Raw genomic sequence first — 17,836 nt, 5'->3', positions numbered from 1 at the left:
TCAGCCTAGAATGATTGGCAAGTAACACAGTTACTATGAAACCCAAATTGTTACAAAATGTTTACAAAAAACTATATTCATAGAAATTCTGCATGTCCACAAAGGGCATCCCCTGAATGGCCCAGAGACCAGTGTGTGGGAACCATGTTGAGTGAGGGGTGTGAGGGGAAGGGACATCCAGGCACTCTGGTCTGGGTGTGGGACAGGGCAGGGGTCTCACAATCTCAGCCCAGGGGCTGGGGACCTACTTCTCACTCCAGGAGGCTCAGTCAGAGAGCTGGTCCAGCAAAGGTGGGTCAGGGGCTTGGAGCACAGTGGCACAAGGGGCCCTGGGACTTCTGGGTTTTGTCTTGAAGCCAAGGCAGGCCCCTCCATGGGGGGCTGGGTTCCCATGGCTCTGGCCAGGACTCCAGAGGCAGACTCACAGTTAAATGCAGGCCAGCTTGACACGCAGGGCTAAAGCAGAGGGTCAAGCTGAGAACCTTGGCAGCCCTGATCCAGATCCTGCTCTCACCTTATTCAGAGAGGTTCTGAGCTACAGAGGGCCCAGGCTACAAGGCAAAAGATTGAAGTTCCAAATACCAGACAGATGCAAGTGGATCAGGGACAGAAGTCTCTGTCTGGGTGCTTTTCTGGGAGAAGGGGACTCCCTGCCAGCTGCCCTGCAGGGTGATGCTGTGGGAGAGAAGGCAGGCAGATGGCAGGGGCTGTGCTAGGGTAGGAACTCCTTGTCCTTTTGTCTCTTCTTCTTCCCTTTCTCACCCCTGTGTCACTGCTCTGCTCAGAACTCTGGCCCTTGGATAGCTCCCCTCAGAGTTCCCTGGGGCGGGGGACAGGGGTCAGGTGGGATAAGATCTTTGCTGGCATTACTGGGTTACAGCTGCTTCCAATTTCTGCAGGCCTCAAGAGTCTGGAGCTGTTAAACAGAGACACACTGGGGGCTGGTCTGACAGTGTGTATCCTGGAAGGCAGGGGACAAGGGCAGCGCAATGATGAGTTAGTCCTGACACTGGATGTGGTGTGGCCTGCTGGCAATGCTGTGGGTCATTCCCTCAAAGATGTATTTCCCGAGCTGTGCACTGTGCCTTCATGTGGGGCTGAGCATGTGAGGCAGTCTTGAATATTCCAGCCTTCAAGAGCCTTCCTGGGGAAGTCTGACACCTACCTGGCACTATGCAGGCAGACAGGATAGGGATCTCAGGGCCACAAACTTGCATAACAGTGCTCCCTGACATAGGACTGCTTGTCCCATACACTCTCAGGGAGACAAAGTCCCCTAGGTCACTCACTTCTCCTCCAACTCAGGAGGCACCAGCTTTGAAAAGCCCAGCCACTGGGCTCCCCCCTCCCCTCTGCCTGCCCTTCTGCCCTTCTCTCCAGGGTGGGGAGCTCCACTGCTTTGTGTATGCAGGCCTTCCCAGAGTTTGCTACTGCAGCCCCCATCTCTCATCTGGTCCCCACCCACACTGGCTGGGTTATGTACACTCTGTGTGCAGACGTGCGGGGAGGGGTGCTTATACACATGGGCTACAGGTCATATATACACTGTGCATATATATATATATATACAATATATATATATATCTTTTTACATTCATATATATATTGTACAGAACATTAACCTTCTACCACAAACAGTTCTGTGACTTCATATACAGCCTCAGCTCTGAAACATTGACTCTAGGGGGAATCCAGGTCTGGCAGGAGGACTTGATTCAAACTGGCATAGAGGAGAGAGGTCAAGGCCCTCCTGGGCATAAATAAGTCACTAGGCCCATTCCAGATGTGTATACCAAACCTAGGAGACTGCTCCAGATGCATCTCTCCCAGAGACCTGTCTGCTGAATGGGGCTTGCTGCTTGCATCTGTCTGTGGGGCTGAACCATTCTAGATGTTAAGTCCATACAGCTGCTTGTCTACACTGCCAGGCCCTCCCCAGATGGCGTTCTGCACAGGACTTGGCCTGTTTCCAGATGTTTGCGCATACCATTGAGAATGGCTTACACTGGGTAGTCAACTTCATGCTGAGTGTTGAAGAAGCAGCTGAACCCCTGCTTACCCCACTCTGGCCCCCCCACCCCAGAAAAGAAGGTAGGGGGCATTTGTGATTATTCTCAGCAGATATGTACCTGGGCCTGATTTCTGCTCTCCTCAAGTTTGAGTTTGAGGAGGACTGACTTCTAGCCAACAGGACCCACCCTCAACCAGAATTTCCTCCCTGGGCACTGGAAAAGGAGCCTGGATGTGCTCTTCTAGTTGAGCTGCCATCTGGGCTACAAGGAGAGAGGCTGGCCCACCCTTGTGAGATGTGGGACAAGCTCATCCCCTAAGGGGAATTGTCCCTTTTGAGAGTTGCTGGCAGATAGGGGCCACCAGAATGATGGCAAAGCTCTCCAGGTTTTCTTATCTGTCCATTGCAGAGAAGCCAGAAAAAGTCAAGGGAAGAGGAGCAAGGAACGTTCGTCATCCAATCCCCCAGGGCCTTGGCAGAGTGCCTCTGTCTTCTCACTACTGCCCTTCAACTTGGCCAGTTTGAACAAGATGAGAGGAGATGCTGGCATTGTGGAGAGGAGGTTGGGGATCATGTTTGGGGGCCTTTCCTTTTCAGGGTCATTAAAAACAGTGCAATATCTGCCTAGGCGAGTCCCACCTTTTGTTCCATCTGCACCTGCTGCCCCCTTTGCCATCACTCCCAGTTTCTCACCTCAGTGCCTCTGAAGGCACACTCACACTGTAGCTCATGTCCAGGCCAGCCTACAGGCAGACATAGGGTGTGATTTCACACACTCTGGTCTCCTAGGGACCATGGCCCCTGCCCAAGATGTAGTGGCACCTTCAGGACCCTGTTAGACAGCCTAGGCAGAGTGATTGCCACTGTACTTTGAACCTTGGGCTGGTCTCAAAAAAGACAAGGGACCTCATCCAGAGGTTGAATGTTAGCCACATATATGAATATAAGGCTTGAATGGGAGGGGACAGCAGGCAGCATGTCACTTCATGTCCATTTAGGAGTCTAAAAGTCATTGCAATAGCTTTCAGGGCATTGCCCCAATTCATTTGTACCTCTGCTATTCACCCTTCTTCATTCCTTTGATGAGAATTCTTCCTACTTCATGTCACTTCCTCTCCTTCCTCCATCACAGTCTATGTATGTGCATAGCCTCAGAAGAAAATGACATTTTCATGGAGCATTGTACACAAAAGCACACACCCGTAAACATGGATGGATGGAGGTGTGGACTGTGAATAATACTGGATAGAGACGGTGGTTAATAACTATGTTTGGTGAGAACACACTGGAAATATCATCACTAGAATCCTACTATCCAGGAATTGCAAAGAAATGTTTCCCTCCAAACAAGACACCCCACCTAGAGCAAAGGAGTCACCAGCCAGGAGTCCCTGAAATGTGTCACCCCCCACTTGGCTAGTCTTCTTGTGACTTTGCCAATATAATTTAGGCAAATCTTTATGACAAATGATCTCTCCATGTGACAGAAGTGCAAACAGACTCTGGATCCCAAAATTCCTGATTGTCCATCTCTGTGCCTACAATGAGAGGGGACAGGTGGAAGTGTGCACACACATGTGTGAGCATGCTCATGCTCAACAGCCCCAGCTGCACATGGCCGTGCGTACATGGCCTGCATGGACCATGTGTCTGTTTGCTTCCGTCCTGCCTCTTGTTCTCCACTGTGCACACAAGCCAGCACACACTCACTCATAAACACTCACATGTGAACACCTTGATGGCATGGCTTCTCCTTTTAAACATATTTGGCAATGCTGCAGGTTCCTTCCTGTCCTCCATCCTCTGCTACACAAATGAACACATGCAAACACACAAGGGCACATGCATGTATACTCATTCTAACATGGCTTTTCCTGTTTTTTACATGTATGGGGCTTTGTTTCTTGTCCAGATTTGCTTCTTCCTTCATCCTTAATCTAAACACATGCACATGAGTGTGCCTGCACACACTCACACACACACGCACACACACACACGCACACACACACCAGAACCCCAAGGATTCTCTTGTATTGCATGCTCTAGACTCTGTTGTATTCTCAAATCTTTCACACCAGCTCCCCAAACACATGTATACAAAGTCAAAGACACACACACACACACACACACACACACACACACACTCCAACATGTGGAAGCCCACAACAGCATGGCTTTTCCTATCATGACGTGTTGGCTCTGCTGCATGTCCAGCTCTCTCCCCCACCTCAGTGCCTACAGCCTGTTGGAGTGGCTGTGATTAGGAACCCAATGGTTTGGTCCTGCAGCTCATTTTGGAGGAGGGACAGCATGTATCTTCTGACCCTACTGTGCTTTGGGAGTTTCTAGAGGGAACTAGAGAGTATCCATCCTTTAGTCTAGCTGAGAAGATGCTTGAGGCCTACTTGTAGGTCTCCCCTAACCAGATTCCCCAAGCAGAAACAGAAAAGAGGTGGGAGGGGGTAGCTGGTGTCTCCTGGGTCCCTGTCCAGAACTCCTAGCCCCCTTTCTTGCTCAAAGACTGTGCTCTGCCCTTGGCCATAGATGGCCTTGATGGCTCCCTTCTGCTCTCTTTAAGGACACTTTGCTCTTAACCATTCCTTTCTTATTCTTTCCTGGACTCTCAGTTACAGATCTCTAGAGTATCCACCACAGCTCATGGGCTCATCCCTCTTGCCTGCTACTACCTCTCTTTTGTATCCCAAACCTCACACAATCCCAGCTGCTCTGGACAAGAGAGCAGTGATCAGGATGGCCTTTGTCTCTGTATGGGCTCTTTGGTTAATTCTCCAGGAGTTTCTCCTCTCCGACCTTTGGGGGTTCTGTCACTATTATATCCTGCTCCAGAAAACTTTCTTTTCCTGGAGAATATCTTTAGGTCTGGTATGCCCAGGAGACCAGCAATTCTTTAGGCCTGCTCTGACTTTCCTTATCTACTGGAGTTAGCCTGTGGAGTGGGGCATCACCTCTCTTTGGATGAAGGGTGATGGCTTTCACTACAATCAAGTCTACTTTTCTTCCAAGATGACCTTCCAAGGAGGTCAAGGTCAACTGACCAAGAATGGGGAGTTGCAGATGAGTAGATGGCAAAGAACTCAAGGTCCTGAATGCTATATAGATTTAGAAAATAGTTTGGTAGAGCAGCACAATCATATCCAATGGCTGGGAGGCCTGTGGGATTTTCATGGAATCCACTCTTCTGGTCTTTGAATATTGGCTAAGACTCTGGGCAACTTTTGCTAGAAATTCAGGAAGTCCTCTCCCCTCTGGCCAGAAAGCGATGAAGAATTTGCATGGATCACTTTATACTCCTAGACACCACCTCTTAGAGGGGTGGGAGCCACTGGGAGGTGTCCATAAAGATTCAAAATGGTGACTCTATGCCTTCTCCTCTCTCCCATACCTAAACTTTTCTTTTCATCTTCAGGGCTCTCTGTTATTGACTTTGCCAAAAACAGAGGCTGCCGTAGGTGGTACTAAGTCCAGGAGACCAGACTCATGAAAGCAGCCCACGAAGGGTGAAGTCTTCCTTTTGTTCAGGCACCTGGGGTGTCCATCCTCCCTCTTCAGCTCCACATTCTAATATCCTTCTGGTGCCCAAGGTTTGTGTCTCTGGTCTCATGGGCAAGTCCCAGGAGGATAGGGCTCATGGGGAAGGAATGGCAATATAAGAGCTGTTTCTCATTTTTCCTCTGGCCTCTGCAAGGCCATAGCAGAAATTTTGACCACAGTGGAAAGTTGAGGGGGCAGGTGAATTTGGCCTGAGAGAGGCATGTGCTTCCTTTGGCCTTGGCCGTCTCGGCTGGCAGCTTTAGAAACCCATAGAGGAAATAGGATAGTGAAGCCCAAGCAGCTGGCCTGGGGGTTTGGGGGATGGGAGGAGGCTGCTGGTGCCCTAGGAGGTGAGGGCAGACAGCAGCTGTTGGTCCCCAAGCCTGGTCTGGGCACAGGGATCTTTTCTCCCAATCTCCTTTGCTTTCCTTTGTCCTGCTCAAGGCCTGTGGACCCCATCCCCTCTGCCTAGGGGAACACGGGGGCCAGGGATGTGCTGCACGTCATGCTGTCCTTGCCCGGGAGCCGGCGATCATTGAAAGTGTGCATGTTGATGACGGCGTCAGTCTTGACCATCATGGGGGTTTGCGGCTTGTGCTTGACCCGACGCTGGCAGGTAAGGGAAAACCTGATCTCATCAGCCACGGTGCTGCAGAAGGAACGCTGGCCAGGGTGTGGGAGGGAAAGGGGCACAAAGGTGAGACTTGGTCCTGCAACTCCCACCAACTCATCCTGGTCCTCCCAGAGCCTGCACCCAGGCCATTGGGTCTCACATTTGTCTCTCACCCACCTCTGCCTGCTACATGAAACTTGGTACAGCAGCCTACAAAGCATGCCATTCTTATCTGAAGACTAAGGTAGGCAGGGCGGGTAGTCCTATCTTGTCTTCATTTAACAGGAGAAAACTGAGGCTCCAATTGGCATGTATGTAACATTTGGGGTTTTAACCTAACTTAGTAAGGAGCAAAACCTATCCTTTCCTCTGCCGACTTGGGCTTAGTAGCTGAGAAGGATGCCATTCCACTGCTGTTGGTGAATAAGCTGCCTGTTCCTGACAGCCTTTCTGCATAGGACTATGTATGCAATCTCCCTTCACACAGGTGCTGAATCTCTTAGAACTTGGGCATGTGTGTTGCCCCTGGCCCGGGGGCCGTCAACTCACACTTATATCACCCCAAGCACTTTGTGCAGATCCTAGTGCCAGACTCCACTCTGCTTTACACCATTTAAAGTGATCTCTGGGAGTGAGGCCTGGGCTTTAGCACTTACACAACTCAGTCCCTGCGATCCTCAATCGCCAAGGCATCCCCGACACACTGGGCACACTCATTGCCATCACACAGGCTGAGCCTCATTTCACTGTCTGCACATTTTGGGCCAGACATTTTGCTTTTGATAAACATTCAGTTATGGAAATTTCATAATGTATATTTGTATATGTTTGTATGTATGCAGGAGAGGACCATCAACTCATCTGTGGCCATCACCAAGCTGCCCAGAGGGTTTTGTGCAGGGAAATGACTTGGCTTGAATTAAGTCTCTAGGAAGGCACTGACTACCACTGAGAGAACAGAGCATTAGACAGGGAGACTGGAGGCAGGAAGGCCCAGTTCAGCCAGAGAAGCTTGGCCAGGGCTGGAACAACGGTAATGGGAAAGTGTGCTCAGAGTCAGTGCAGAGGGGGATCCAGCAGGATGGGACAGAGGGTTATGGCTATGGCTCAGATACCGCAGTGAACACCTGGCAAACGGAAAGTGTGACTTCATACTAGCCCTGTGCTCTGCCCCAGGGCCCTCTCATGCTCTCTGCCCCAGTGCTCTGGATTACCTGCTCTCGCTCTGCCGTTTTGCGAAGCTTGTACACAAACTCGCCCACAGCCACCAGCACAGACAGGACCAGCCCAGCAGCCAGGACGATGAAGATGCCTCCGATCTTCTGGATGCCCAGGGCGCTGGCCTCTTTGTTCTCCTCCTCGGGACACCCGCTGCCCCGCCACCACTTCTCCTTCATGATGTGCAGCTTGTCCTCCTCCTGTAGCTGCAGGATGGCGATGGTGATCTTGTCCCGGTAAGGGGAGCCTGAATGGGTGAGAGGGGGCCTGGCTGACAGCATACCCACCATGTTCTGGTGCCCTGAAGATGCAGTTCCCATCACCAGCCCTCTCCTTGTGATTCTGTCAGAGGGTCCCTCTCTAGTTAATTGACTGACGTCACCTGGGCTGATGACATTCTACAGGTTTGAGTGGTGCATGCAGCCTTTGGAACCAATTTCTATCATCTATCTATCTATCTATCTATCTATCTATCTATCTATCTATCTACCTACCTACCTACCTATCTGTCATCTCACTGAATGTTTGCCTCTAGAACTAAGGTTTCATCCATTCCCATATAGTTGGTCCCTTTTACCCAATTTTTCTTTCTTCCTTTTCCATTCCAGAAGGCCCCTCTTTATTTATCCTCCACTTCCCTTCCTCTTCCTCCTCCTCCTCCTTCTTCTTCTTTTCCCAGAGCACAGCTCAGCTATGATATATGATAGTGCAGGGAATTGAACCTGGGACTTTAGAGCCTCAGGCATGATAGTCTCTTTGAATAACCATTATGACACCCACCCTTGCCTTTTATCATTTTTTTAAAGAGAGAGAGACTACGCCAACAAAGCTTCCTCAAATGCAGTGGCAGCTGGACTTGAACCTGGATCACACACAAGGCAAAGCAGCACACTATTCAAATGAGCTATTTTGACAGCCCTAGACCGAAGTTGGGTGGAAGGAAGGTCCTGTTTGGGGTAGGGAGTCATGCACAACTCTACAAGCTCCCAAAAGACCCAATGTACTTGGGCTGCACAGGCAGAGGTGAGAGGTAAGGGGTGAGGGTTGAGGGTGTAGAGATCAAGAAGGACTCTGAGCATGGATGCCTGCTCACTGTGTGTTTTTCCAGCTCTCCTCTGCACCAGCAGGGGTGGAACTCATGAGGCAGGAGGCTGCCACCCCCCCGTTTGACTTGGGCTCAGTGGAGTGGGCTAGGGGAGGCAAAAGGATATGATGTGCCTGAGTGGAGCGAGACCCCGCCCTCCTGCCCACACCCTTCATTTACCCATGGGTGTGCCGATGCCATAACCCTTGGAGTCGATGAGGCCTCCGATCTGAGTGAGGTTGCAGTTCCTCTGGGTAACGTACTCTATGGTGGTAGACTCCATGAGCAACGCGTAGTCTGCTGTCAGGGTCCGCTGGATGCCTTCCTCATTGTTCTTCACCAGTGCTGAAGGCTTGCTGCTCATAAAGGCCCACATCTTCTCGAAGGTGGAGATCTTGGATTTCTGGGCCCCAAAGGGAGGGAGAAGCATACACTGCAGTGAGCACCCCCAAGAGCAAGGAGCAGGGACTAGACCTCCAATTCACCATGCTGCTGAGCTCTGTTCTGTCTTATGAGAAAGGCAGAGCCACCCTCTGCTCAGAGAAGGGAACTGAGGCCCTCAGAGCATAGGAGGCTACTGGGGGAGGTAGCTGGGGGTCAGACTAAGGCTTATATACCTGGAAACCCTGGGATCTGTGCTGTGGCACAAGTGGTCTCCAGATTGACATTTTAAAAGGGATTTTTTCCCTGACATTTGGTACCCAACTACCTGTGCAGGCCTGTTCTCAGTGCTTTGCTTGTGTCAATCATTGGCTCTTCATAGCAATCACAGAAGGCAGGTACTACGTTAGCCTTCTTTCATTTTTTTTTTCAAATTGTTTGCTTTATTTTTATTTCACTTTTTAAATTATATTTGACAGGACAGAAAATCGAGGGGAGGGGAGATAGAGAGGGAGAGAAACAGACACCTGCAGCACTGCTTCACCGCTCATGAAGCTTCCCTGGGGATTTGAACCCTGGTCCTTGAACATTCTAACATGCATGCTCAACCAAATATACCACCACTCATTTCCCGTCTTTTACAGATAGAGAAACTGAGGCATGATGAGTGCGTCACTTAAGGTTAATCAAGTATGTCGTAGAGCCAGGTTTTCTGCCCACACCATCAGACTCCAAGATCAGTGTACCTAACCTTTCAGGGGAACTGCCTCAAAGAAGCAACTGTGAGGGTCAAGAGAAAACAGTGAAGCTCAGTAGGTTCTGCCACACACACACACACACACACACACACACACACACACACACACACACAGGGAGAGAGTCTCCTTCCTACTATTTAGGCAAGTAGGTGACTCATCTGAACTGTTTTCAGGGTTCCTGCCTGTTTGACTTCATTGCTGTGAGCAAGATGCAGGGTGGGGACTGCAGTGTGTGTGTATGTGTGTGTGTGTGTGTGTTGCGGGGGGAGCAGTGAGAGCAAAGGTCTTCAGCCCTGACCTTCTTAGCACTGCTGTCCTCAGAGGAGCCCAGTTAATGCCTTTGAAAGCTCCTTTTGGAAGGAATTGGCACCTGCAGCCCTAGGACCAGGCCTGGTGGGGACACTGCTGTTTGCCCCCTACTGACTGGGGAGACTCATGGAGGGCACTGGGGTGAGAGAGCTGAGACTAACGACCCCCTGGGACTTGAGAGAACTGGGCAGACAGGATGCAAATCATTCCTGAGATATGTGGGGAGCTCAGTGCCCCCAGCTGTCTGCTCCCAGTCAGGGTGGAGCAGGTGGCTCTGCAGTCCCTCTTGTACCCTCCTGTCTCCAAATGTGGCTGTGCCTGCCTGTGCGGTGCCTACTTCCAAATGTGGTGTCAGCCTGTCTGACTGGCACCCGGCCCAGTGATGGTGTGTGTGGTGGCATGGGTGCACAGGAACAAGCTGGGGGAGGGGACAGAAGCTGCACCCAGGCCAGGAGTGAGTGGGATGGCAAGGAGGAGAGCATTTCCTTTACTTTCCAGTGGTTTCCTAGCTAGGCGAGGGCTGTCCTCTTCCCACACTGGCTCCAGGAGACCCGCAAGCCCCAAAGCAGCAGACAGAACTCCCCTTGGAATTCCATCTGAGCCCCAGAATCCACCAAGCACTGTGTTAGTGGTACCTCTTTTAGTCACTGGGCCTGGGAACACCCACCTAGACCAGCAGCCACTCCCCTACCTGGGAGTTTGCCAGGGGCTCTGAGAGGATGCAGATGCCTGTAGCCCTCAGTGGGCTCTAAGCAGCAAGTTGTCTGCTGCCAGCTCCTGCTGGCCCTCAGCCTTCAGTTGGTCCTGCTTTCCACCTATTCTGGCCCCACAGTTACTCTCTTCCTCTGCAAATCCTTTTACTGTAACGTGTTCACTCAACCAGATGAGCCAGCATCAGCTTCTGCAACTCCTTGTTAAAAGGGTGCTACTCGGGATGCCATCTGGGGTCTCACACATGAGGCCTGTGGTCCCAGGGCCCCTCTGCAACTCCTGCCTCCACCCAGTCTGCTCTCCTTGCTATCCTTTCACCTCAGCAACTCCTGCAATCCTCATGCCCTCCCCATTCGCTACTTTCACCTTTAAAATCATTCCTGGTCTCTAGGCTGGGAGATAGCTCACCTGGTAGGACACAGACCTTCCCAAGTATGAGGTCATGGGTTGGAGCCAGGGACAGTAGAGTAGTACTCAGACGTCTTTCTTCTCTCTCTTTTCCACCAATAAGAAATAAAAAGGTAGAGCCCCCATGACTGCTGGGTGGTGTTGTGCATGTGTGAGACTCTGAGCTCATTTCCTGGCACTGTATTTATTTCTTTATTGGGGGGTTAATGGTTTAGAGTCAACAATACAGTAGCTTGCACATGCGTAACATTTGCCAGTTTTCCACATAACAATTCAATCCCCACTAGGTCTTCCTCTGCCATCATGTTCTAGGATCTGAACCCTCCCCTCACCCCAGAGTCTTTTACTTTGGTGCAATACAACAACTCTAGTCCAAGTTCTGCTTGGTGTTTTCCCTTCTAATCTTGTTTTTCAACTTCTGTGTATGAGTGAGATCATCCCATATTCATCCTTCTCTTTCTGACTTTTATCTCACTTAATATGATTCCTTCAAGCTCCATTCAAGCTGGGGTGAAGAAGGTGAATTTACCACTTTCAATAGCCGAGTAGTATTACATTGTGTATATATACCACAACTTAATAAGCCACTCATCTGTAGTTGGACATCTGGGTTAATTCCAGGTTTTTGCTATTACAAATTGCCTGGAACTGTATTTTAAAAAATGCTCATCTCCCACTCTCTGATTTTGTAGATATTTCTTATTTTCTAGATGGTTTCTGATGTCCAGACTCTTCTCCTCTCCAGCTTTCTTTCTCACTTTGCTGCTGTTGCTGTCTATACCCTCTGTGGTAGGAAGCTTCTAGTTGGCTCCTGTGATCCTGTCTCTCAGAATTCACGTTCTTGTGTAATTCCACCCCCCACACCAGTGTGGGCTGAACCTCTTGCCTTGCTTGAAAAGCCTCCAGAGATGTCACTTCTGAAATTGGGTTATAAGAGACTGACTTTTGTTTTGCCTGTACTTGGTGACTCTCTGCACTGCTCTGATTGGAAGCATGAAGCCTCACTTCATGTGAGTCCCACAGGGGAAGAAGCAGAGGGCAGCCTCCAACTAACAGTCAGCAGAGAACGGAGGCCCTTGATCCAAAGCTCCTGAAAAGCTGAATTAACAGCCACTTGAGTGGGCTTGGGGATGCCTGCAGCCTTAGCTGACACCATGGCTGCTGCCCGTGAGATCCTGCACAGAGAAACCACCTGCCTTCTGGCACACAGACTGTGAGAGCGCAAATTTTGTTTTAAGACACTAAGCTTTGGATAATCTGTTCTGTGGTAATAGATAATTGATATGCTCTCTTATATACGCACACCACCAGTTACTTCTGTTCCTAATATAGTTGCTTTTTCACATAATCAATCTCAACTGTCCCTCTAATCAGATTATCCAAGTTCAATCATCCCTGCTTGCCAACTACATATGCTCGTACTCTGTCCTTCTGATTATTATGACTGAATTCTCTTCTAACACCAGTAAAGCAAATGCCTGAGCTCTTCTCTCATAACTATCTCTTTCATGTACCTTTTCATATTCTCTTTCTTCTTATAGAGGTGGGAACCAGAGCTTGGTGAGGGCATCAAGGATCCCTTACTTAACACACATGCATGTGTCTATATAAATTATCTGCCTATCCATCCATCCATCCATCCATCCATCCATCCATCCATCCATCCATCCATTCTTTCTTCCTTCCTTAATACTTTCCTCTCTTCCCTCCTTCCTTTCCTTTACTCATCATGTTCATTTTTACACTCACCAACTATCTACATATTAATTCAATGAGATGTATAACTATGCACTGCCAATATATTTTCCATTTTCTCATTCATCTACTCAATCTCCCATCCTCTCATCCCATCTTTCCAGTATCAGTCCACCTCTCCACCTCACCCATTTACTTTCTCATGAAGCCAATCAGCCAACAGTAAATCTCAAGCCCCAGCAAAAGTGACTTGACAATGCACCACTCCTTCTGCTTGAGGATGGGGGTGAGAACAACTTCTCTGTCTCCAGACTCGTTTCTGGATCATCCCTCCAACACTCTTCCTATACATAGGCCTGCCTGACATCAAAACATATGCTCTATCCACTAACTCTCTGCCATAAATGGAGAAGACTCCTAGTTTGGGGCTGGAAAGAGTGTGGAGGCAGATGGGCTGTGGGGAAAGGCACATAAAAGCCTCCAGTGGAGAAGGGACCAGAATGAAGAAGATGGGAAAGGACACCAGGCAATTTGGACCATATAAGATAAGAGGTGACAATAAAATGTAAAGCTGGCAGGGATACTGTTTTCAAGAGGTTCTGTGCTCCCAGCTCAAGCTGCCAGCATGTTCCCTTTATCACCTTTAAGGCTAGAAGACTCTAAAATCTGCTTTCCTCTCATTGCACACCCCCTCCCTATGCTTGCCCTGTATCTTGGGGGCCCTAGTTTTCAACCACATCCTCTCATGTCTGCTGCCTTTTTGATATGTCCTTGAGTGACTCCATGATGGAGACATAGGGTCAGGTTCACTCCTGGAATCTGAGGTTCTTCTTTAAAAAATATATTTTACTTTAGGGAGAGAGAAGGAGAGAGAGAGAGAGAGAGAGAGAGAGAGAGAGAGAGAGAGAGAGAGAGAGAGGGAAGAAAGACCAGACCACTGCTCAGCTGTGCTCTATGGGTGATGGGGATTGAACCCGGGACCTTGGAGTCTCAGGCATACATTTTTCTTTTTACATAACCATCATGCTATCTCCTCAACCCCTTTCCTTTTCATTTCTCCTGGGACTGGTCATGAGGAGTAAAGTTCCTTCCATACTCCCCATATTCCTATGGGTCCTGAGTCATCTTGCCTGTCCCAACTCTGGTGGGAACCTTAATAAGCTTTGCTTCAGGGCCAGTCACCTAAATCAATTAATGAAATCATTTGGAGCAGCCAATACAGGGGCAGTGTGCCAGGACTGAAAGGGTTTTTTTTTTTTTTCTTTTCTAGTGAAATTGGCAAGAAAGTAAGTTTCAGGCTCATGACTTTCAATTCCAGCCTCTCAAAGAAGTAAATTGATTTTCCTCAACTGAAGATAGTTAATCTTGAGAATTTAACATTTCTGTACAAGAAAATGTATAGAGAGATATATACATAAATGTATATCAATTTCTATGAGAGCTGAATCCCAGAGAATACAGGCGGGGAAGCAGCAGTGATGTGAGTCCATGCGAGACCTTGGCTATTTTCCAAGTGGGAAAGGAAGCCTTCCCCTGAATTAATTGGCTTTCTTATCCCTGGGTATGGAGTCTTTGCTCTTACTGGAGCCATGTATTCTGAGCAGTCAATCATATCTCCTGAGTTAACTTCTGTGGGGACCACAGGGCTTGCCTGAGTCCACTGTCTCTACCCATTTGGCCAGGAAGGTGCTCTGACATACTGGTGTCTCCCCAGCCCCCTAAGACTTGTTTGTGCAGGGACTGTGGGCTGGGAACAGAGGTCTTAGGAGGGCCCTATCTGTGCCATGGACTGTGGTGCCACACTAACTGGTTGCAATGCCAGTTTCTTTGGTTACCACAGGCAAGTGCTATAACATCTATAAGCCTTGCCTTCCACATCTGAGCAATAGGAAGTAACTTCACACACAGCCTGGTGCTGTCTGTGACTTTCAGTTCACACACAGCTACCTGAAAGTAGAGAGAGATCTGCGACGTGACTGGTACCACAATTTCTTTCTCTCTTTTTAAAATTTCAATTGATTGATTTTTTTTTTTTTTTTTTTTTTTGCCACCAGGGTTATCTCTGGGGCTCAGTGCCAGCACTATGAATTCACAGCTCCTGGCAGCCATTGTTCTCCTTTTTCTTTTCCATTCTATTTTATTTTTATTGGACAGGATAGAGAGAAATTGATAGGGAAGGGGAGCTAGAGAGGGAGAAAGAAAGATAGACACCTGCTTCACTGCTCATGAAGCATCCTCCCTGCAGATGGGGAGTGGGGGCTCAAACCCAGATACTTGTGCCTGGTGATATGTGTGCTTAACTGAGTGTGCCACTGCCTGGCCTATGCCGTCGCTTCTCTAGAAAGTGGGGCACAATATTCGTATGGGGTGGGGCTGCTATGGAGATTGAAAGGCACAGTCCTTGGTGGGAGGGAACATTAGTGTGAATGGGCCAGGCAGGGTTCTACAAGGAAGGGTGTGTGGAGTTGTGATACAGTAAAGAGCCTTTCGTTGCTGTCAGTCCTGGTGGCTGCTCTGCTGGAAAGGTGACTGAGTGAGGACAGGTAGCTCACATTTTCAAGAAGATGGAAGTATGAATTGCTATATGCAAAAGTCTCTGAATTTCAAAAAGCTGCCCTCAGCAACCTAGGAGGTGATGCAGTGGATAAAGCCTTGGATTTAAAAGTGTGAGTTCCTGAGTTCAATCCTCAGTATTGCATGTGCCAGAATGATGCTCTGGTTCTTCCCCTCTTTTCTTATGTTAATAAATATTTTTTTTAATTTCTAAAAATATGTAAGAATTAACAATAAAAGCTGACAACTAATCAAAATCCATGCAAGTGGCATTTGGCTCTCCAAAGCATCTTCTTGAACAGGCCAAACAGGACTGTGTAGTGCTAGCGTCAACGATCAACAAGGAAAGCAGTTTCCATCTATTTCATTTGCACTGTGCCTGTGGGTTCTAAACGACTTATGTGAATGACTCCCATTCAATCATCTCCATAGCTCTAATGGGGGAAAGGCTATTGTCCTGCCCATATCATAAATGAGAAAACTAAGGCTCAGGGTGTTCTTTAGTGACTCAGCAGTTTTCAACAACTGCCCAACAATTCCAGCCCTCCCCCTGCATCTGCCATTGCTCCTGTCCTTTGACTCTGGGTCTGCTATGTACTGAGGAGCCTGGGCTCCCTCTGGAGAGCTGTACTCTGGGTGGAGGCGGGTGGCCATCCTGTGACAGGGCACCAATGCTCCCCACAAAGTCCACTAGCTCAATTCAGAGGGACCTGGAATAAAGAGATTCTTCAGGTGTCCACTGACTAGTCCCTCTCTAGTGTGCTCTGGCCAAGTCCTCTGCCATAGGAGGGGACTAGAGGGCACAAAGAGAAGAGTCCAGTCTGCTTCACTGTCTTCTGGGCCAGTTAGCTGGAGGGGCATCCAGAGTAGAAAGTCTGCATTCTTGTCTTGATTTTTTGTTTTTGCTTTTACCATCGCTGGGGCTTAACCCTTCCCGGCTAACTTTTCCAGATAGAAACAAAGACAGAGAGAGATAGAGAGAGAAGGAAAGACACCAGAGCACTGATGCTTCCTCCAGCATGGGTCAGGCTCATGGCAAAGCTCTCAGGTGAGCTGTCTCATTGGCCCCAGGGCAGGAAGTCTGTGATTTGGATGCTCTCGTGTGCCTGGCACTATGCTAATCACAGTGCACCAGGCAGCTCACCATTCTCACTGTGCACTATGTCCTCTTGCTGACTGCTGCACAATGGGAATCACTGGTCATGTCATCAAGTGAGCAAACTGAAACAATACCCAGGACTCAAGTCCAGGTCTGACGGGTGACCTCGAATTGTGCCAGGCCACAACCCCTCAGATCTTGAGGGTCTCCACACTGCAGCTCTTCTACCTTGTTTCTGGAGAAAGTGGGACTAAGGAACACTCTGAAAGACTCACAGGTAGGTCGGGAGAAACAGGAAATGGAGGCTGGGGAACCACCTGCTCAGGAAAGAGGCTGCTGAGCAGCTGGGGGGTGGGAGGTAGACCTGATGGCCCATCCAAGCACTCTGCCTACCCATGTGGTGAACCCATGTGAGGGGAATGGCTTGGCAACACCCGGAGAGCCAGGTGTCTGGTCTTTTGGGACACCAGCTTCCATCCCCTTCTCTAAATGCTTGTCCTTCTCTAAACCATGGGCCATGCCCCACCACAGCACCAAAGCAGACCAAGTCCTTGGAGAAGCTGTCTCCTGCTGTCCTCTCCCTTCAAAACTGCAAGGCGTTCCCCGCCAAGAGTGTACCTCCCCAACGTTCTCCTTTACAATTTGCCTACATGTTTTTACAGCCAAACAGTGCTTTCAAAGGCCTCCTTTTTCATCTCCTAATTAATTTTTATCTTCTGAGATGGAGGGAGGACAGCAGAGGAGAGGCAGTTTGTGATGTCTGCTCCCTGACAACTCTCCAAATACAATTTGCTTGGGAAAGATGGGGGTGGTGGTGGGGGGAGCTGTCTCCAGCCATGTGGCTCTAAGGCTGGGGATGAGGGTTAGGGACCTGGGGCCCCCTGAGAGTCCTGCTCCCTGCTGCTGTCTGTGGAAAGGGATGGTCTCTCTCTTTCTCTCTCTCTTTCTCTTTTTTTTTTCTCTCTCCCCTCTCAGTAAAGGCTGTCTTTTAAGATGGTTTGCAGTCCAGCCAAGAACTCATGCTAACCACAGAAATAAAGTTCATCCACATTCCATTCTCAGACCTGTTTGCTGCCTGTCTTCAACACCATTCTCATTAGCTGTGAGACACTGGATACGTTGGTATTAGCCCAGGTTACTCTCTGACCATCACTTTCAGTGTGTGTGTGATGGAGATGATAATAAACAAGAGTCTCTCCTCTGTGGCTGTCACTGGGATGATGTGAGTCAGTACAGGAAAAGAGCTTGGAACACTGGTGCATGGCCTGTGTTCAGCTAACACTGCTATTGTTGCCTTTGCCAGTGTCTCCTCTATGTCTAGTGGCTATTCCTGGAGTTGATCCCTATTTCCCTCTAATGCCAGCCCCACTCATGGACTAGGGAGAGGATAGTCCCTGCCACCAGGAGAAGCCCCTGGAGTGGAGGGTGGGAGAGGTGAGCGTGT

The 17,836-nt window shown here is 49.2% G+C and overlaps 1 protein-coding gene across 3 annotated transcripts in view; it reads right to left on the bottom strand.

The window, feature by feature from the left end:
- Positions 1 to 6: 6 nt before the first annotated feature.
- The window catches only part of GRIK3 (glutamate ionotropic receptor kainate type subunit 3), a 250,241-nt gene continuing 232,411 nt past the window's right edge, over positions 7 to 17,836 (bottom strand). For 2 of the 3 annotated variants that reach the window (XM_007537496.3, XM_060206191.1), the window contains 3 exons: positions 8,659 to 8,881; positions 7,391 to 7,641; positions 7 to 6,226 (listed from right to left, as the gene is read on the bottom strand). In XM_007537496.3, the coding sequence (XP_007537558.1) occupies positions 6,032 to 6,226; positions 7,391 to 7,641; positions 8,659 to 8,881 (669 nt within the window). In that variant the 3' untranslated portion in view covers positions 7 to 6,031. The remainder of the gene's footprint in view (positions 6,227 to 7,390; positions 7,642 to 8,658; positions 8,882 to 17,836) is intronic. The other variant, XR_009553877.1, reaches the window with a different exon arrangement.

Source organism: Erinaceus europaeus, chromosome 13 (assembly GCF_950295315.1).
Source record: "Erinaceus europaeus chromosome 13, mEriEur2.1, whole genome shotgun sequence".
NCBI classification, from domain to species: domain Eukaryota; kingdom Metazoa; phylum Chordata; class Mammalia; order Eulipotyphla; family Erinaceidae; genus Erinaceus; species Erinaceus europaeus.
The sequence above is the reverse complement of the archived record's forward strand: the minus strand, read 5'-3'. Positions and strand labels throughout refer to the sequence as shown.